The sequence below is a fragment of the Paramisgurnus dabryanus genome, chromosome 17 (genome assembly GCF_030506205.2).
Source record: "Paramisgurnus dabryanus chromosome 17, PD_genome_1.1, whole genome shotgun sequence".
Classification (NCBI taxonomy): Eukaryota; Metazoa; Chordata; class Actinopteri; order Cypriniformes; family Cobitidae; genus Paramisgurnus; species Paramisgurnus dabryanus.
The window spans coordinates 12063274-12085324 of NC_133353.1; the positions used below are offsets into that span (position 1 = coordinate 12063274).

At 40.8% G+C, this 22051-nt stretch overlaps 1 protein-coding gene across 2 annotated transcripts in view; it reads right to left on the reverse strand.

Annotated features, from left to right (window-relative positions):
• The window catches only part of ttbk1b (tau tubulin kinase 1b), a 36945-nt gene that overhangs the window by 4804 nt on the left and 10090 nt on the right, over positions 1-22051 (reverse strand). The window contains exons 5-13 of one of the 2 annotated variants that reach the window (XM_065297453.2): positions 21702-21842; positions 19941-20045; positions 19189-19254; positions 18650-18742; positions 18198-18323; positions 17917-18065; positions 17588-17795; positions 17156-17334; positions 15857-16373 (exon numbers count right to left, since the gene is read on the reverse strand). In XM_065297453.2, the coding sequence (XP_065153525.1) occupies positions 15857-16373; positions 17156-17334; positions 17588-17795; positions 17917-18065; positions 18198-18323; positions 18650-18742; positions 19189-19254; positions 19941-20045; positions 21702-21842 (1584 nt within the window). Of the gene's footprint in view, positions 1-15856; positions 16374-17155; positions 17335-17587; positions 17796-17916; positions 18066-18197; positions 18324-18649; positions 18743-19188; positions 19255-19586; positions 19654-19940; positions 20046-21701; positions 21843-22051 lie in introns of those variants that run through there. The other variant, XM_065297454.1, reaches the window with a different exon arrangement.

Here is a 22051-nt window from a genome sequence, read left to right on the forward strand (position 1 = left end):
TGTTTCAGCGGGACCGCGCTCTTGCTCTTGAATGTATTCAGGCAAGTCAGAATCGACTGTACATGCGCTTCTGTTAGACGAGCTGTCAAATCGATCGAGTCCAGTTCCATACCGAGAAAAGAGATTCTCTGCACGGGGCAAAGCTTGCTCTTTTCCCAGTTGACCCGAAGACCCAAACGAGCGAGGTGTTTTAAAGTTAAATCTCTGTGATCGCACAGCGTCTGACGTGTTTGAGCTATTATTAGCCAATCGTCCAGATACGCGAGAATGCGCACACCTCTCTCTCTCAGGGGTTTTAAAGCCCCCTCCACTACTTTGGTGAATACACGGGGCGACAGAGAGAGCCCGAATGGGAGGACTTTGTACTGGTATGCTCGCCCCTCGAACGCAAAGCGGAGAAACGGCCTGTGCCGGGGGAGAATCGATACATGAAAGTACGCGTCCTTCAGGTCGATAGATGCGAACCAATCGTTTGGACGAATGCATGGAAATATGCGTTTGGGCGTCAGCATTTTGAACGGCATTCTGTGAAGTGCACGGTTCAGCGAACGCAGGTCCAGGATCGGTCGCAAGCCGCCGCTTTTCTTGGGTACAATAAAGTAAGGGCTGTAAAACCCCGACCTCATCTCGGCTGGAGGGACCGGCTGGATCGCGTCTTTCGCCAATAAGACAGCGATCTCCTCACGGAGGACGTGCGCATCGGCAGCTCTCACCGTAGTGAAACGAACGCCAGAGAATTTGGGGGGACGCCGGGCAAATTGGATCGCATAGCCGAGACGAATCGTGCGTAAAAGCCAACGCGACGGGCTGGGAAGCTGTTTCCACGCCCCCAGATACCGTGCGAGGGGGACTAAAGGCACGATCGGTGTACCCGCGGCGGGCGCAACGGAGGTGATCGCCGGTGTGTGCGTAACGGCCGCACCGACAGCAGTGTTGTGTGTGATAACACTCACCTGAGTCCGTTGCTGGGTGGTTGAGTAAGGGAGGCTCTGCTGAAGACACCTCACGCCAATCGATGCACCCTCTGGCGAAGGAGGAGGGAGACGATGGGTTATGAGCCCGTAGCTGTCTCCTACCGCCTGAGAAGTTGGAGAGCGCGGTGGGGTTATGAGCCTGTGCGCCGCTCTCGTTCTCCTCTGATGAGTCGGAGAACGAGGGGGGGTTATGAGCCCGCTCGTGTCTCCGGCGCTCATCTGAAGACCTAGAGATGGAAGTGGAATTCGCTCTTTTTGTGAATTTGTGGGTGCCGACTGAAAAGTCGGCGGAACAGAAAAATGAAACAAAAGATTCCCCAACCGGCCCTCCTCCGGTGGGGGGAGTGGTGCCTTCACCATCTCCCGAAGAGCGATCCCCTCCATCTCTAGGTCGCCCGTCTCAGGGCCGCTTAGATCTTCTTTTAACACCCTTTGAAGCGGGCTGAGCGGGCGGGGCGGGCTGCTGACGACCGGTTCCTCGCTTCTTAGAAGAGCCCCGGGGAGGAACGGAGGCGGCCGCCGCAGGACGCCCTCGGCGAGGAGCAGGCTGAGGCGCCGACGTGGATGGGGCAGGCGCAGGACGCTTCCGACGTGGCATGATCTGAGCGATGGCCTCAGTCTGCTTCTTGGCCGCGGAGAATTGCTGCGCAAACTCCTCGACTGTCTCGCCGAACAGGCCGGTCTGGGAAACCGGAGCATTCAGGAGCCGGGTTTTATCGGCGTCCTTCATGTCCGCCAGACACGGCCAGAGATGGCGTTCCTGGACTACCAGGGTAGACATCGCACGCCCGACGGCGCGTGCGGTGACCTTGGTCGCACGAAGTGCCAGATCCATAGCCGCACGCAGTTCAGAGAACTCCGCCGAGTCGTGACCTCCCGCGTGCAGGTCCCTCAGAGCCTTAGCCTGGTGGACCTGCAGCAATGCCATGGCATGCAGGGCAGAGGCTGCCTCCCCACAAGCCTTGTAGGCAGCACCGGACAGCGCCGAAGACTGCTTACAGGCCCGTGAGGGGAGAGTAGGCTGGTCCCGCCAGGAGGAAGCGACACCAGCCGGACACAACTGCATCGCGACCGGCCGCTCCACTGACGGGATACCAGTGTACCCCTTGGCATCTCCACCCTCGAAAGAGGTGAGGGGTGAAGGCTGAAACGGTCGGTTCCGGGCGGAAAACGGGGTTTTCCACGACCGCGTCAGCTCTTCATGCACCTCGGGGAAGAAAGGCACCGGGGGCGAGGACTGAGAAGCCCTGGCACCCCCGAAGAACCAATCATCGAGGCGGGACGGTTCAGGTGGGGGAGGTTTAGTCCACTCCAAGCCGACCGCCTCCGCCGCCCGAGCGAGCATGGCTGCCATCTCGGGGTCGAACACAGAAGCCGCAACCTGGCCCGAAGGCGGGAGCGGATCCGGATCGACGTCCGAGGCTGACAACCCCCCTTCCAATGTTACGGTGGACATCGCGTCGGGTGGAGGCTCGACAGAGCGTGAGGACACCGTAGAACACGGGCCGCTCGTCTCCATCGGGACCTCCGCTGGCAACGGATCAGGGCGCTGGGAGCTGCTGGACGAACCAGCAGACCGACCCAGCACCGTTATACGGAGGTCATCCTTCGCAAGTTTGGTAGCTGCGCTCTTAGCAGCACCAGACTTGGAAGGCGGGCACCGTTCCCGGAGAAACGACACCCGTCTCCGCAAATCCGCCATAGTCATGCCCTCACAGATGGAGCATGAACTATCACGCAACGCTGCCTCTGCGTGCTGGAGCCCCAGACACGATAGACAACGCTGGTGACCATCCCGGGGGGCGATGAACACACCGCATCCAGAAACCGAACACGGACGGAAATCCATCTTTAAAAAGACGACCCCGACTGTGACACGAATGAGTGGCTGTCTTTAAAAAGACACAAAGCTCAAACGTGCTGCTCTTTTAGGGAAATCACTCTTTTGTGCGAGCTGGTGAAACACACAGGGAGAGGCAACGCACTCACTCGAACTCAAGTCCTAATTAAAGACAGAGAGAGAGAGAGAAAGGGTGGAGAAAAAACACTGCGAGCCTCCGCTGAGGTGTCTTCGCCCAACCAACTTTGGCAAGCTGAGATCTTTTTTCTTCCCACAGAACAGGATCTACGAAGATCAGTTTTTTCAGAATAGCTTCTCGTGAGCAGATGTCTGCCGGCTTCGAAGCAATAAAGCTAATTTGGTATTGTGCACCTGCGCCTTATATACGCACCTGGCGGGGCGGCGCCGGCATTATGCAAATACCTGCATGCCAAGTTCATTGGCGTTTCTTATAGTTCTCGAAGTAGATAGGTCACCCGCGAAGCGGTTCCCAATTCGTCGGTCACGACGTGACGTCGTAGTGACCGACTGAAAGGGAACATGCCTTACTAAAAACATTACCTGTGTGCATTTTGAGGCAAAACAAAGGGCACTGATGTATTTTAATATATATAAGTGCAAGTTGTTTTTAGTTTGGACAGCTCTTAAATTTTTTTTAGAAAAACAAAAAACTAGTCTAATCCCTGTCCGGGAAACTGCCCCTCAATATATAAACATTTCTTGTGGAACTTAAAGGTACTGGAAGCATTTATTAAATAAATAATAAAAAAACATCATTTATTACAGATGTTTATTGTTCAGATAAAATGTTAAATGCTCTCTCATAAATCGCTTTAGATAAAAGCTTCTGCTAAATAAATAAGTGTGATTACATATAGTAAATATAAATAAAGGTTCTTTACAGTGGCTTCACAATGTTTACATGCACAAAAATTTGTCAACCTGACTGAATTTAATCTTTATTTTTTGCAGGTTATGACAGTACAGTTTACTTTCAACCTAAACATTGCAATCTGATTACAATGTTCGTTTACATGTACATTCTATATAATCCGAACCGAACGTTTATGCAAGTGATCAGCCAGGGTTACCAGATTCATGTATCAAAACCATCTCAATGGACATTCAAAACTAGCCCAAAAGCAGAAAAAAAAACGATGGAAACAATTTAAACAGTATGGCTGGGTATCGATTCAGATGTTCCAGATCGATTCGATTTCGATTCCCAAGCTATCAATTCGATTCCGATTCACAAGCTATCAGTTCAATTTCATTTCTCGATTCAGCTCGGGTTCTCGGGTCGGTTTTTATACTCGATTCTTGATTCAACTAAATGAATATAGATTTAATACAAATAGTATATTAAATAAATAGAACAGTGAACAGAAGTTTACAAGTGGGTAATTAATAAAAAGCAATTAAAAGCCACAACACTATCGTTGTCGTCTTGCTTATGAAATTTAAAATGCTTCCATACATCTGACTTTTTATGTAAAGGTGGCATTAACGTTGTTGAAGCACCTGAAACCGCCATTTTAAGAACTGAATGAATGAATGACAGGCTCGCCTCTCACTCCTTGGTAACATCGCGCAAGGCAAAAAAGAGGGTGACATCTAGTAAAAAAATCGATTCGTGCTCTTTGAGAATCGATTTTGAATCGACCACGTAAAAAAACAGATTAATCGAAAAATCTATTTTTTTTGCCCAGCCCTATTAAACAGTTACCCAAATCCAAACTCGAAAAAAGCAGAGGACTTGGCAATGCCACGCTGCAGACAGCATCTCTCAGAGCTCACGCTTTATCTTTGGATAAAAGTCAAAGCTTAGTTGGAGAAAGTTGTTCTTAAGAAGTTTCCAGATAGAGGTAATGAAAACACAATTTTCGAAAGAATTATGAAAAAGAATCATGTGATGATTAAATATGAGGTAAATATAAGATGTACGCACAATTGTTCTGCGCATGTGCACAAGGTTTTTTGCATCCGATTGAGAAAATACTACGATTCCCGAGTTTACATGCATACTTTTCTCCTGATGATTGGATCACAGATCGGACTACTCACACCTTTCAATACGATCAAAATTTGCATCCGATCGACTTCAATCATGTTGATTAAGGTGTTTACATGAAGGCTTTTCAATACGAATGAGCCATCAATACGATTACAAGAGGATTTTGTACGGAGGACCAACCCTGCTTCTGGTGAGCTACCATCCTGCAGCTTTTCAGCTGCAACCACAATCAAACACATGTGTAGAAGCTAATCAAGGTGTTCAGAGTTACTTGATAATAACAGATAGGTGTGTTGGAGCTGGGATGGAACTGAAGTCTGCAGGATCGAGCTCACCCGGGGTGCGTTTCCCAAAGGCATCGTTAGCTAACAATAGTCGTTGTTACCATTGAACTCTATTGATAACGACAGAACTTGTGACCAGAGTTGCTTTCGGAAACACACCCCAGGGTTGGTTGGTGGTATTTTATATTTTTAACTCTTTCACCACCAGCGTTTTTTAAAAAAAAGTTGCCCGCCAGCGCCAGCGTTTTTATGATTTTCACAAAAGTTTAATGTCTTCAAGAAAATGTTCTTCTTCAAACATATAAACATACAATATACCAAATGAAAGAAGACCCTCTGCTTTCAAACAAAAAAAAAAAAAAACGTTTCATCCTACCTTCAGTAGTTCTTTTGTAATCAGCTTTTGAATATGGGTAGGTTTCTGCAAAAACACCACATTTTGAGCAAAAAGCCAAGATAAATCCATTTTTGTGACGGACTTTTCATAGAGTTCCCATTCAGAGCGATCTTTAAAACAGACACGGACATGCAGCAGCTTGCCATAGGGCAATACTTCCCGGTTTAAAAAGTTGCGGAAGGGCGCCACCTAGTGGATAATAGCGGTATTGCGGAAAGACGGAAAAACTCGTCATTGGCGGGGAAGCGTTTTCTCTTGATTGACGAGATATCTCGTCAATGGCGGGGAAAGAGTTAAAAGTGGAGCACATTTAGGCCTAGTCCACATGGACATGGGTATTTTTTAGTTACTCCTCATGCAGTTTAAAAAAAATCCCCTCCTCACATGCTCGGTTTAAAAGAAATCTCTGACTACATGAACACGCAAAAAAACGTGATCACGCGCTGTCAAAGAGATACGGTTTTAAAAAATACCCGTGTCCGTGTGGACAAGGCCTTAAACAAATGAAAACTTTTATTCATGCACAGCACACTGTAATAGAACAGACTACTTTTCAGTCATTTTTCAGATTGTTTACTTGTGATTTGGTTGTATACAAGCTTTGCAGGATTGTCTTTTTAGAACGAAATACAAGGTTATAAAGGCACAAAAGTCCATTTTACAGTGTTATTTTTTTCTTTTTTAACAATTTAGCCCATTTGTGATTCAAGTGTAGACTCTAAGACAGTGCTCAGCCAACAGTATATACAGCACTATGGACACACAAAGAGCATATTAGACAAAGGAATGTGTTAGTACAGGAGCTTGCTCAAACATTTTCCCAATTTACAAAAGCCTTAAATACATGCTTGTACATATTAAAAGTCTACTATACAAGTCTATGTAGTGTTTATTGCACTATAAAAGCTATTCTGTGAAAGACTCTTGCTTTTAAAGATTGACCCTGGTTTACACATGTAATGCTTCAATGAGCAGGTCTGGGATCAGTTCATGACTAATATAATAAAAAGACCAGATAAAAATTTTGACAATGTTAAAATTCTTTGACATTGAATAATAACAATATTGATCCGTGAGAAGCCATTCAAACATCTCTGTTTTGTCCAAACATATTAAATTAAAAAATATTTTTTAATAATAATTTTTTTTCAAATTCTTCAACACAAATAGACTTTTTAAACAGTTACTATTTATTCTGACTGTTTTAAAGAGGATATACATTCCTGTGTGCAGCTTACAGCTGAAGGTTGTGACAAGCTGGAATCTGACCCCCATGAATGATGTCATATATGTTGAATGGTACAAAGCCGAGTAAATAACGAAATCAGCTAAAGTGTTACTGAATGAACACCATAAAGAGTATTTTCTCAGTAGTAAGAGAAGACATTTAAGGGAGGGAATTCAGGAATAAGAAATTCCATCTGCCATTCAACGAAATTAACAGACTTCCTCTCACTGGGAAAACACAAATTTGAACACACTTCAAATTTATACACAATGTAGAAACATTGTGTTCGGGCCAATCTGCATAAGAATTTAGCATAAAAAAAAAATGAAAAGACATTTGTCTTTTTAAAGATTAAAATGTGATATGACCAGACCATGTAACCATCTTTGGGACCCTCAAACACCCTCTCGATTAGGAAGACATCTAAATCTCAAATTCAGACTACAGACTCTTACATTACAGTACATGAATGACTCCAGACTGATCTCACATGATTCATACGCATTTTACGAGTTGGCTTATTAGTTTGAAATGATATGAAGTGAAGGATTATTAGAAAAAAACAATATTGAAATCCCACCCCTAACCCCAACGTCACAAGATGAAAGCCAATCGTGGTCCTACGAATTAATACAATTAGCCACCACCTAAAATATGTATGAATTGGCATTAAATTGTGTTGGTGAGTTCATATCAACAGTGATTGGTGAAAATTGCATTAAATCCCTCAAAGCAGCACAGACGCCAGGAGCCAACTGCCCTGAACATTCTCTTCAATAGTTCTCAAAATCGAATAAGCCAAACTTTCTACCCAATCAGCAGTTGGCCCCAGTGAGGCAAATTATAAAATTAATTCAGAATTGCATATGCATTGATATCAAGCATTGCGCAGTAGCATTTTTACAGCCGAGGTATGAATTTAAATTGAACATTAGGACATGGACAATTTACAATCAATCTTTATATATAGATAAGTATATATTGTAAAATTGAAACAACTGTCCCAAGGACCTTACAGTACAGATAAAGCAATGATTTGCTACGTTATTTCCTTTGTGTCATAGAAAGTCTCTAACCTAACACAATGCGATAAGATTTCTGTGACCATCCACGCTGGAGAACATATTAAAGGGAACATATTATGCCCGTTTTTACAAGATGTTATATAAGTCTCAGGTGTGCCTACTAGTCTCTGTGTCTGTGAAGTTTCGCTCAAAATACACCATCATTTGTTATAGCATGTCCAAAATGCCCCTATTTGGATGGGAGCAAAAATGCTTTTATGTGTGTACCTTTAACTCTTTCCCCGCCATTGACAGTTTTTATGTTAATCTGTAATACCGCGATTATCCAGAATATTTACTCATTTTAAACTGTGTGTATGTTTTGATAATCATTCTGAATTTGATCTCTAACAAAACATTTTCACAAAAATGCAATTATTTCAGCTTTTGGCTATTTTTTTATTTTTTAAGAAAAATACCCATATTTAAGAGTTTATAAGCAGAGAAAAAAATATAGATAGGATGAAACGCCCCCCCCCCCCCCCCCCGTTTTTTTGTTTGTTTGTTTGAAATCAGAGGGCTTGTTCTTTCAGTTTATATATTTGTATGTTTATATATTTTTAGAAGAAAATTTTCCTGAAAGGGATTTTGTGAAACTTTTGTAAAAATCACAAAAAGAAATGCTGGCGGACAACTTTTCAAAAAGAAAAAAAGACTGGCGAGGAAGAGTTAAACGCAAATGAGCTACAGCTCCTCACTCCCTTACCACCAGACAGTGATTTCTTTTGGTATCTTCAGCTGAATAAGCTACAATGTGCTAACAAACATATTTAAAAAAGCTATTGGGTAAAATGAACCAGTGAGTCAGTGGCTGTGGGCAGGGCTTTGTTTGTGTGACATCACAATAACAAAAGAATCAAACCAGCATTGAGACTGCTTTGGTTTAATGGGGATTAAAAAAAAAGGAGAGGCTGATTTTTTTTCATTGTAGGGTTGTTGTGTTCACACACTGCCAACACACATTTATGTCCAAACACCTTGTAAAAGTGGATTTTGCATAATATGTGCCCTTTAATGTTAGAAAGTTATGAACATTAAAAATCTAAATAGCAGGATTTTAGAGTAATAATCTCTCATGTGGTTGGCAAAATGTTTGGTCACTCTTCGCTTTTCAATGCTGCGGCAGGTTAGGATATGAGGCTTGTTTGGACGACACCACAATGCACTAACACTGTCAGTTTCTATTGAAGAGGTTAGGTATGCAAGGAATTATTGTGATAAATACTTTAAAGGGGCCATGGTATGAAAATCCGACTTTTTCCATGTTTAAGTGCTATGATTGGGTCCCCAGTACTTCTATCAACCTAGAAAATGTGAAAAAGATCAACCCAGTAACTTAGTTTTGGTAAACCAATCTCTACAAGCACTTGAAAAATATGTTGTTAAAATTTGGCTCTCCTTATGATGTCATAAGGAGCTCTTATTATAATAATATCACCCCTTAATCTGAACTATCCAACCACAGCCATTTACTGCGGTGAAAGAGAGAGAGAGAGATAAAATAATTCACAGCACAATTGAGTTTCAATTTTAACACACCACCATCATTGTGATCACTATTTGCACTTCATCTGCTCATTTGCATTTTAAAGGATACACCCAAAACGGCACATTTTTGCACACACCTACAAAGTGCCAATTTTAACATGTTATAATAAATTATTTATATGGTATTTTGAGCTAAAACTTCACATATGTGCTCTTGGGACACCAAATATTTATTTGACATCTTAAAAAAGTCTTGTGACATGGCCCCTTTAAATACTTCAAATTACTTCAAGTATCATGTCCGGTCAATGACCAAGTGAAAACATAAATGCGACATTCGTTTGCTGAATGGTAAATCATAGTCAAGTTCAAAAGTTCTGCATATGTGTATGGAACCACTAATGCATGTGTGACAAAAATCAAGAAAGCGGCTCAGTCTTTCTTTTACGCACATATTGCCTTAAGCTCTATTGCACTTCATATACAACATATCTACACCATAGAATTGTATTCTTTCCAAAATCACCTTACTAACTTTTAGTCAAGAAGATTAGTGCTGATGTTGACTTTCAGACAACTGAAATGTTCCGCATCATTCACAGCGGATGTTCATACAGTGCCCAGCATCTCTGCATTTAAAAGCAATGTGCATATATATCTGACATTATTAACAGACAATAATTCTAAGAGAAAATAAACTTTTTACAGCTAATATGGAAGACAAATGTGACATCACACTTATTTAAAATGGGCCTTATACTCAAAATTGTTTCTCACTCTGTCTTTCTTACTTGCTTATCTTTCATGAAGCTAAAATTCACTACTTTCGATGCCAGGAGTTGCCAAGAAATCCAAAATATATACAGGATGTATATAACTAATTTCACTTGCAGTCCTGGGTCTATGAGAATCCATACAGAGAGATCTATTCATCCATATTCTGTCCTGCTTGCTTAAGAAAGCCATTCATCCTGCCTGGAGGTGTGTGTTGTGATATTTAGCAGGTTATTCATGTGCTAGTCCTGCTGAGATCATAATGATGCGAAAAGATTGTGCAAAAACAATTGCTGAACAAGCAAGCTCTGTCCTTGTACTGTAGTGTCCCTTATGAACACACAGAAGATGCACAAACACACCCTTTGTGTGTTCACATTTTGGTTATATCTGATACAACTCACATTCAACAATGAAAACAATCACACTTTCCATCTATTCCTCTTAGGAATCATTAAAGTGATGAGAAATTGAGACTTAAATTTGATTTGGTCTTTTAAACATGATTTTTTGGAACGATTATCTACACTGTCATTTAGTAATTGATTACATCTGATCCTTTTTATTTAGACAGCACATCGAGCATGTCTTCATCAGTACCTACAGTATGATGAATGTCGTGCATAAACTGTAGATTTGGTTTCTTCTATCGTGACATCTGGTTTCAGTGCATGAGTGAACATTAGCAACATAGTTGTAAACATTCATCGGTACACTTTTTTCAAAACTGCTGACTTTGTTCACTTGTTTAGTATTCACTATGTCACAAAGCTATTTTTGCTATTTGCTATTTTAGGAGCAAGACAGGTATAGAGATATATCAATGAGGATGTTGAACGTTTATAAGAAGTTTCATATTTATGTTGCATTGCGAATGATGGGAAACTAAATGTAATCTGACCGCTCACACAGATGCATTTAAAAAATCAAAGGGATTTTAAAGGGATGGTTCAAACAAAAATGAAAATTCTGTCATAATTTACTCACCCTCAAGTTGTATAAATGTTAATGTAGTGGGTGATCCATCGCTTTAAATTGATTGGTTATGTTTTATATAATTTAGTTTTCTTGTTGTTTGGCCTAAAAAAAAAAAACTATTTGAGTCAGCTAAGCAGAAAAATGGCACTGCCTGTTTAAACAAGAGGCACAAATGATATGAAGATATTCGCTGATTAATCGTGATTAATCTATAGCAGAATAAAAGTTTTTGTTTACATACATACATACATTTATGAATATGTATATATGTGTGTAAACTGTGTATAATAACTATATAGATAAATGCACACACATGCATGTATATATTTAAGAAATGTTTACATATGTATATGCATTTGTATATTTATGTATAATTTATATATATAAATATAAATACTTAATATATAAATATATATTTTTCTTATAATTCTACATGCATGTGTGCATATTTATATATACATAATTATTATACACAATTTACACACATATATAATGTAAACAAAAACTTTTATTCTGCTATATATTAATTGTGATTGATCGTTATGCATCCCTACTCGTCACTGAAATTAATGTGTTCATCTCACTGGAAACCAGAAGTTCAACATTCTCCATTAACATGAAGGTTAAAAAAATCACTTTTAGTGTATAGTGCCTCAGTGGGTAAATACATTTCAATAAATACATTTTACAGAATTGCTTTGTTTAGTAGGTGTAGATGCAATGTAATGTATCTCTCTCCACAAGTGCTTTCTATCCAATTTTAGCTGGAGAACATCCAGTGTGTCTCTCCAACACACGCACACACATACTCACATGCACACAAACACTCGGGTGTCTCACATTCACAGACCAAGTTTACCGCCCAAGCGTCCTTATTGATTTTTTCCATTTATAGACACGAAAGCTTGCAAAGTGCTCCCCCTCTAATACACACAAGTATACGTCAGTTCGTTTTTAAGATGGGGGATCATGTCTTGTTCATAAGTTTGGCCAGCATTTGCTGAAAGTGTATGCGTGGTAGGTTGAGTACAGAATGCCTGGCTCTGGGGTTGCCTGGCAACAGGGGCATGTGTCTGCGATGGGCGTGGCGGTGGGCGGGGCTGCTTTCAGCCGAACGGCTGCGCTGAATGGCCGCTCCCCCGAGGGCGGGGTCGTGGGGGAAGGCCTCCGTGTCCATGGCAGCGGAGGAAAACATATACGACGCCAGTCTTCTCAAATGGGCGGGCCTCGGGAATGAGTGATGTGGGTGTGGCCTGTCCTCCTCCAACTGAAAAAGACCAATAAGAGCGGAGGAAAAGAGGAATCAGGCTGAGGATAAACTAAAACGCGAAGTATTGAAAAACGTAAGGCTATGATAAGTGTGTTTTTTGTGTAAGACTGTGTGTGATGCTGCCCCAGAACACACACAAAAACACACCAGTAAAAACAAAAGATGATGATACATTATATATAATGGGTGGTACAAACTTATTAAGAGGACAAGACCCGCCCACATCTGTTTGAATGGTTTAAGCTTCCATTTACATTTGAGTATTTTTGTATGTACTACATGTTGTGAACGAACCAACGTGTGCACACAGACCCCTGTATGACCAATGAGAAAACTAAGCTTGGCTGTGAGCGTGAAAACACACATGTGCACATACACGCACGCATCCTCTCCATCCAAAAAAAAACCCCACAAGCAAACACTGCATGTACGTATGCACAGGATTACACAAACATACAACACACACCATCAAGTGTACAGACAAACACAACATGCTAAACTCTTCCAATACAGGTTATAAAAAGCTTACAGTTGTCATGAAATCATATACAATTTTTATTCTTATATGTAATACTGTAGTGCTTCTTATCTGAGCACTTCATTTTTTTATTCATGTGCCCTCATAATCTGTAATTAAAAACTGTAATCTCCTCCCCTCTTCGAAAAAACCTCTATTTACTTTCTGTCACACTGAATGGCACGAGGGCGGGGCTATCAGAGACTTGTTTCTGCCTGGGAAAAGATCTTCCAATGATCCAATCAGTTCTCGATGGATGCAATTTGGCCCTAATTTTTTTCCTAATTCAGAAGTCGTTTCACTTGGATAATATGTCACAACACAACAGTGAAAAAAAGACAATCGCTACTTCTGTTTCATGGCGACTTTTTAAAATTGTCTGCTATTTGTGACTTAAATAAACACTGTATACTGTGGAATACTGTACATTCAACAGCAAGGCAAGTAAATCAAAACATTGAAACCTTCCCACAATCTAAACAGCAAAGAGATATTACATGACCAAGTAAAAGATATTATCTCTAGAACTATTAATAGGGCCTTTTATTCAAAGGGATAGTTCACCCAAAAATAAAAATTTCATCATTTTTTACTTACCCTCAAGGTGTTTTAAAACCTTTAGAAATGTATTGTTTCTGCTGAACACAAAGAAAGATATTTGTATTCAACCAAGAGCACTACTGACTTCCATACTAAAAAATTAAAAATACTATGGAAGTCACCACTTACAACCACTGCAAAAATATCTTCCTTTGTGTTTATCAAAACAGAAATTTACACAGTTTTAAAACAACGTCAGAGTGAGTAAAGCATTTTTTATTTTTGGGTAAACTATTCCTTTAAGCAATAAATCCATCAAGGCTGTGCTATACTCTAAACACATTTACACCTAAAGTGCACTAACTGAGCGTTCACACAGCTGCCGGCGATAGCGGCAAAGTTGCCGGTGTACACGGAAGTACAATTGAAGGGCCACGTTTTCAAAAACTTTTTTTGCGCTGAGTGCCCAGAGTTGAAAAATGTTCAACTTTGCGTGCAACGCTTAGCTCGTCAATGTCACTTCTCACTCGGGCGTCCAATCACAGTGCAGGTTGGGCGAAACAAATATCACATAAACCAAGTGGCCCATTGTTCAATGACTAATAAACAAAGCAGAAGTATGATGGCAACCAAAGCACTTAGCTGAAAAAACGTTTGCCGTATTCAGCCGCGCTTAAAGGGGCACTCCACTTTTTTGGAAATAGGCTCATTTCTCAGCTCCCCTAGAGTTAAACATTTGAGTTTTACTGTTTTGGAATCCATTCTGTTGATCTCCAGAAAATTAAAAGTTTCGATTTTCTAAGCCGATATGGCTAGGGACTATACTCTCATTGCGGCGTAATAATCAAGGACTTTGCTGGCGTAACATGGCTGCAGCAGGCACGATGACATTACGCAGCGCCCGACAATAGTCCCCTTGGTAACTTTCAATAGCTGAGGACTATTTTCGGGCACTACGTAATATCATTGCACCTCCTGCAGCCATGTTACGCCTGCAAAGTCCTTGATTATTACGCCAGAATGAGAGTATAGTTACTAGCCATATTGGCCTAAAAAAATCGCAACTTTTAATTATCTGTCATTCTTAGTACACAATGTAAGTACAGAAGGGTCAAGTTTAAATAGGAAAAATATCAAAACTCTTTGGTCATTTTTAAGCATGATGCTAATAGTCTAATCAGATGCAATGAATTATGCTAAGCTATGCTAAAAGTGGTACCGCCAGTCCCGGAGATCGGCTGAATGGATTCCAAAACGGTAAAACTCAAATGTTTAACTCTAGGGGAGCTGGTAAATGAGCATATTTTTTTTTAAAGTGGAGTGTCTCTTTAAACGCTATTGTGTACACGCCCCTTAAAGTGTTAATGCTCAGCGACTGCCTGCAACCCATTAAGCCATGACTATATTAATAATATAGCACACCCTTATTGTTTTTTTATCTTCATAACTACATTAAAATCGGTTAAAGCTTAAAACGGATCTTTTTACAGTACAGTATACATCTAGCCTGGTTCTACTAGACTCTCGTACATTTCATTTGTACAGAAAGTCTGGCCTCTCTCCATTGAGAAACATTTACTTGGCGGGTTCTCTGTTAAAGTTCAACACTTTTGGATCTGCCCAGAGTCACTCAGGATCTGCCATACCCAATCGCTAACGTGTGGTCGTGACGTATATCATGCGCCGAGACCGGCCGGAAACAACAAGTCCGAATGATCAGAGGATTGTTTAGAAAAAGATGTCTGTCAACGAGAGATGCAGGTTTTGTTCCTCGAATGTAAGACATTTTTCTAAATTCAAAATGTATATTTGACACTAAGGACAATAATGTATTCAGTCAACTGTTGAAGCGGGGTCTAATCATTAACAAAACGCCGCTCCGGTCATTGACGCACAATGACACACAACGTCATCGTTCTCAGCCACTCCCTCTGGTCGCTGATTGGTCCTACAAAAATGTGATTTCTCGAAACGCTAGAAAAGACCGAAATCCCAGACGTACTGTAGTACTGAAGGAAAATGAAATTGAGCGGAAGTGCATAGGAGGGCGCAGCCAGGATAGTATACTTCATCTGTTTCATCATAATAGAATGTTTCATTCTTTTTAGAAAAGCCACATGATGTCATTGATGTGTTTATTCTCATAGATGGAATAAAAACAATAATTCAGTCAGCAACATAATAACAACTTGAATGCACAACAATGAATCACAAAAAAAGTTAAATCTATGCCAGTGTACAGACATAGATTTGACAGGGTGTTGGGTGCTTAGAAGCATCCAAGTCGTCTCTAAAAATACAACAAGGTTTTGTGTACTTGGACACCGCTGATATTTAATAATCTAATAAATGACAAGATTACAAATTGTACTCAATCTACGATTCAGAAAATCCTGAAACTATATAAAGCAAAGATCACACACAAACATGTAAAGTGATGGGTGCAAACCATTCACACTCACAAACATACACCAATGTGTACACTTACCGGTCCATCGGGTCCAAATGGCTCTGACTCCCTTCTTCTTGGGCAGGTATGAGGCAAAAAGTGACCAGGTAAATGGGTGGGGCTTGGCCCTGCCCCCTCCTCCTCTGCTACGAGCATCATCCCACGTTGCGTTTTGGGTCGCACCACCGCCTCAGCTCCGCCCAGTCCATGACCACCTCCTCTTCTTCTCCTCTCCTCGTGGTCTTCAAGGGGGCGTAATTCCTCAGGTTCCTCATCAGTGGTGCCTGAGGTGGTTGGCTCTGCCCCAGGATGAAAGTCTTTCAGCTCTGTTTCTTTATCGATCATTACCCACTCTCTGCTGTCAAAGTCTTCTTCTTCTGCCAGTGGAACCGAGCGGATGAAGGCGTTACTGTGGGCCTCCTGGTCACCATCTGCAGAGATGTCATGGCGGCCACCGGCCAGTCGATCTCCCTGTCCAGCGTCTATAGAGAACATCAGAGCAGGCTGGGAGGAGTAGACGTGTCTGGATGGAGAACCCAGCATGTCCATACGAGAGCTGTCATAAAACACAAAGACATGCACACATGAACAAAGATTTTACATGTTTATCAGTTTGCTGTCCCAAGAAACTTAAAGGTGACATAGAATGATTGAACGGGGTATTTATCCTTGTTCTGTGATGTGACATGTAGACAAAAATTTTTTTGTTTGGGTCTGTAATGCCTTAGAAGCTTCCTAAAAACCTCTCTCAGATAGCTCTATTAGGGCGGGGGATTTTAAACAAGTGGTTTTTCACCTATTTGGCTCCCCCTACTGGCTTAACTTGCAATCTCATTACTGATTGGCTGACTTTGCTGCCACTCAAAAAATATAGCCAATTATTTTAAAGTGGAGGGGCAGTTAGATGCCTGTGATGTCATAAGCATCAGTTTTTCAGATTGGGCTGTTTTCTGGCTGACATTTCTAAAAGAGGAATTTCTATGAGACTGAGATGTTTAGCATGTTTAACACTTTTTGTATGTTCGTGAATGCGGGTAGACTACCATTATTCAACAAAGACAAGGTAAAAATGTTTTTTCATTCTCTGTCCCCTTTAAAATTCCAACCTGTTATGTTTCCCAAAAGCTTCGCGTATACGTTTTTCTTTCATTTTAAAAACAAATGTTATCCTAAATGTCATAGAAGAATGTTGTAATATAAAACAAAACTACACACGTTTTCCCTCAGAGAGCCACTTGTGTGCTTTCTCACCAACAAGACATGTGGTGGTGTGACCTTTACAAAGTGAAATGTCATAGGCAGACTCATAAATATTGTAGAACCACTTTCTCTCCTCACCGCTTATCTGCACCATCTCCTCTATCATCTGCAGCAGACAGGCGGTCTGATTCTGGACTGTTGACTCTTCGATACCTTGAAGGGCAGGCATGGACTTCTACTTCCCCACTCCTACCCGGAGATACAGGCCGCAACCCTCCAACAGGCTCCTCTCCCTCCTCTGCTGCTGCTACCTGCGTCTGGGAGAAAAGCCATATCTTAGTCTATCTAAAATATTGCTTTGGCTCTGGTTGGTTGTACAAGATACACAGACACAGGTATGAAATGTAGACCCTTTCATCTTTCAACAAAATCAGTTAGTCAGAACAAAAATGTTCAATAAATCTGTTGACCACTCCAGTATAGTACTTAAACATTTTGTATTACATTTTGATTTTAGTGCGGAACAGAGCAATCTTAATTTTATATTGTGACTAACTAGATGATACATACCTTACTGATGCTAATCCTGAGTTTATTACGATTAAAGTCAGTTTCATCCCATCCTTCACCAGCAGGTGGGGCTGGTGTGGGCTCAATAGGCCTGCTGGGTATTAAACCAGGTGGAGCGTTCTCCTGGTCACTCAGGTGTTCATCTTGCAGAACATCATCAGTGTTCTCACGTGGTAATTCCCCGGGAACAGGTGTCACATTCACTATCCTGAGAGAGACGTGATCCAGAGATTAAATCAAAGGAGAGTCAAGTCAGTGTCACTGAATCGTCTATTTAAAGTGTGTATTTACTTATATGCAGAAGTGTGTTTACACATTTATAATCTTACCCCACAATGGCTGCAGTCTGTCGTGTATTTTGTTGCGGTGGTGTGCTGGTGGGGAGGGCTGTATCTGTTCCAGATTTTTCCCAGTCATATGGCTCATTCTCAGTTATGACCCTCTCTTTCATGCTGTTTTCAAATACTGACATTAACAACTAGAAAGAAAAAATATATATAAAATGAAGAACAGGGCCCAAATGAAACGAAAAGTCCAAAAAATCCAAACTTCACTCAGGAAAGTTTAACTGCGGTTTTATGCACAAATTGTGTGTGTGCAAATGATTTACCTGATAATCAGGTTTGGTGAAGTAATCTAAATCCAGCACATGGTCATAGAAGATATGAAACTCTGCGGGCATGTGTTTTAATAGCATCCTATGCTCATAACGTTCCTTGATCTGCCCCACTTGCTCCTGTTCATCAGACACACATTACAGAAACAATGATTGGCCAAAAGATCTCGGAAGGCCTTAAATATTTTAAGCAAAAGCTCTTAAGACCCAGTACATAAGTGTTAATGCACTTAATCTGATCCCATTATGTTAACATTAACTGGCTAATGTGAATGTAAATTATAAATGAAGAGCTCAGGTGCAAAAGCCGCTAAGCGTCACCTCTTCAAATGTGCTTAATCCCAGGCTTAGGCCATGCGGAAATAGTGTTTTATTGTAGAGACTGAAAAAATGCTAATTTACAAATAAACATTGAGGGTTTTGTATCCAAGCTCTTCAAATCTTACCTTATCTTTTATCTTACGCCATGGTAGCTGTCCAACAGTAAACTCTACCAGCATATAAAATAATGACCACAGGTCATCATGACGACCCATTTCCTGTTAAGAAGATTAAAAATGTACAACAGGTTCTTAAAGCTGTTAGGAAATTTCCATTTAGTACAGTTTGTTTTTAAAGTGCATTCAGCAATTTGTTTTGGTCATTGGTGTGAATACAGTATATTGCCAAATTTGTTTTAGATACCATTATAGAAATAACCTATTAATTCCAAGGTGTCTAATAATAGAGGATTTACTAAGATAAGAAAGTAGTATTTAGCTGGTCATGTGATCTCAGCTCCTATAAGTCAACCCATTTCATGTAAGAAATGCTAGTACTCAGTTGAGGTATGATGCATGTAATTTCATCTCATCTTGTTAGTGTACATTATTTTACACATATTTAGTACCAATTCTTGTTCATGACCCTTGTAAAGAGAATTATGGCATGCACCTTTAAAGAAGTAAATCCTTGTATATGCATTGTACAATATGTCTACAATTACCTTGTTTTTATGAGCGTTAATGGAAGCATAGCGAACTGTTCCTCTAAATCCTGCCACCGTCCTTGGCTACAGTAGAACAATATAAAGATTTTAATAGGAAAGGACATACAACATTCAAGCAAGGTAAGGAATGGCAATAAGAATTATACCTAAAATGTATGTATTGGCCCTTTTGCTGATCTCAAGACTGACTGTATACATTTTTTTCAACATACGTACATGTATATGACATCTCTTACATAACAGAAAGTAAGGATGTAGGAAGCAGGTATGAGATGGTAAAAGAATGGGTTTGGTCAGGGCTTGGCATTAGAGGGCACATCCAATAAAGAAGAGTGGGTCATTTTTAATAGCCTTCAGGAAATGCTGATTTTAGAGGCAGATTTCGGAAAACTCACAATATGACTGTCGCTATGGTAACAGGGACATACATCTTTGGCAGGGAAGCATGCGATTCAACATGAGAGCCAAAATTGAACTGCAAAACAAAACTGAGAAAAGTGAAACATAAGAATGATTTCAAAACACAAATAATAAGATTCATTAATGTAAAGAAATCACAAAATAATACAAAATAACTCCTCAAATTGCAAATAAATATGAAACAAAACTGCACATGCAGAAAACAGAAATATGTAAAACTAAACAAAAGACGCTTATTTCTTTTATTGCTTTTAAAGAAAACAACCTAAACTGCTCCAGAATCTGTGTGAATATAAAGCAGGTCAGAAATGAGTCAAAGCAATACTCACCGGTCGCACTTCCCCATTCGTATTTGTGTATTGTCGCGCTAAACCAAAGTCCAGCATGTAACACTTCCTACAGGTGGACGGCAACCGGCCCATGGCGAAGTTAGACTAGGATAGGAGAGAGAACAGCTGTAAAAATGTACTGTGTGTGTTAACCGCAACATATATATCCTGATTTTTTATGTTTTTGCATGTTTGTCGCACTTTAATGTTTCAGATTATCAAACTAATTTAAATATAAATCAAAGATATCACAATTAAACACAACATGCAGTTTTTAAATAAAGGTTTTTATTATGAAACGAAAACAACATCCAAACCCACATGGTCCTGTGTTAAAAAGTGCTTGCCCCCAATTAAAACATAACTGTGGCCTAACAAAGTGAAGTAGACCAAAAGATTCTCAAAAGCTACATATCATGTTGAGATCCAAAGAAATTCAGGAACAAATGAGAAAGTAAGTAATTAAGTCTGAAAAGGTTATGAAGCCATTTGTAAAGCTTTTGGACTCTAGTGAACCACAGTAAGAGACATTATCCACAAATGGTGAAAACATGCAACAGTGGTGAAGCCTCCCAGGAGTGGCCGGTAGACCAAAATTATGGTGGTGGTAGTGAGATGGTCTGAGGGGTGTTTTGCTGTTTGAGTACCTGGAAGACTTGCTGTAATAAATGGAACTGTGAATTCTGCTGTCTACCAAAAATCCTGAAGGAAATCCTGTGGAATGACCTTAAAAAAGGCATTTCATGCTCAAAAACCCTCCAATGTGCCTGAATTACAACAATTTAGCAAAGATGAGTGGGTCAAAAATTCTCCACACCGCTGTGACAGACTCATTGCAAGTTATCGCAAACGCTTGATTGCAGTTGTTGCTGCTAAGGGTGGCCCAACCAGTTATTAGGTTTAGTAGGCAAGCACTTTTTCACACAGGGCCATGTGGGTTTGGATTTAAGGGCTCGTTATAGTTGTGCGTAGGTCCTACGGCGTAGGTGCGATGGTGGTTTTCCTTTATACTTTTGCGTCCTCGTCGACGTGCAAACACATGCACAGACCGCTGGTAGGCAGTATCCACACATGTAACCACAGTAGCAGCGTGACCGTAAAAGAAGAAGAAGCTTGGCAAGTTAACACACAAACGAAGAAGACACAGCAACTTGTTGTGTATGATTTGTGAAGACCAGCTATGATAGAAGTTAATAAACAGCGACTTTTGTTGCAGTTTGAGTTAAATTACTCCTCAACTTGGCTCATCTTTGTTTTCACCTTCGCAAACGGAAATACCTATGACGCAGTTTTTTTACCTGACAGGAGGACCAATCACAGAGCTTGCGTTCCGTGAGAACTGGCGTGCTGTTAAAAAATGTGCATGGTGCACGTCATGCTACGAAGAGCTACGCACAGGCTACGGATAACCTACGGTGTAGAGCTTACGCACGACTATAAATCGGGCTTTAGTTTTCCCTTCATAATAAAAACCTTCATTTAAAAATTGCATGTTGTGTTTACTTGGGTAATCTTTTATTAAAATTTTAGTGTCACAAACATGCAAAACAAAATCTGATTTTACGTACTCGAGCCTGTTGAATGCTTTATTCTGATGGGCTAAGAAATGTTCCACGAGTGTTTATATTGTAAAATACAATACATTGTAAAAACAAGCATTGTATTGCAACATTGTAGAAGAATTGTAAGATATAAATAACTTTGACTTGAATAATACACAACAGACTGTAACAGAACAGCAGGACAGAACAGACGACATACAGGTTTAATGTCTCTGTGCAGGAAGCCCACAGAGTGAATTGCTTCAATAGACTCCAGGATCTGTTTCCCTAACCGTAGAGTTGTACTCATACTGAAAGTCCCTCTAGGCTGACTCCGCCTCAGATCAGCAAGATTCCTTCCCTACAGAGAAAGAGAGAGAGAGAGAGAGAGAGAGAGAGAGAGAGAGAGAGAGAGAGAGAGAGAGAGGAGAGAGAGAGAGAGAGAGAGAGAGAGAGAGAGAGAGAGAGAGAGAGAGAGAGAGAGAGAGAGAGAGAGAGAGAGAGAGAGAGTGAGAGTGAGTCAACTGCAGTTTTTTACCAACCCCACACACACACACATACATACTCACA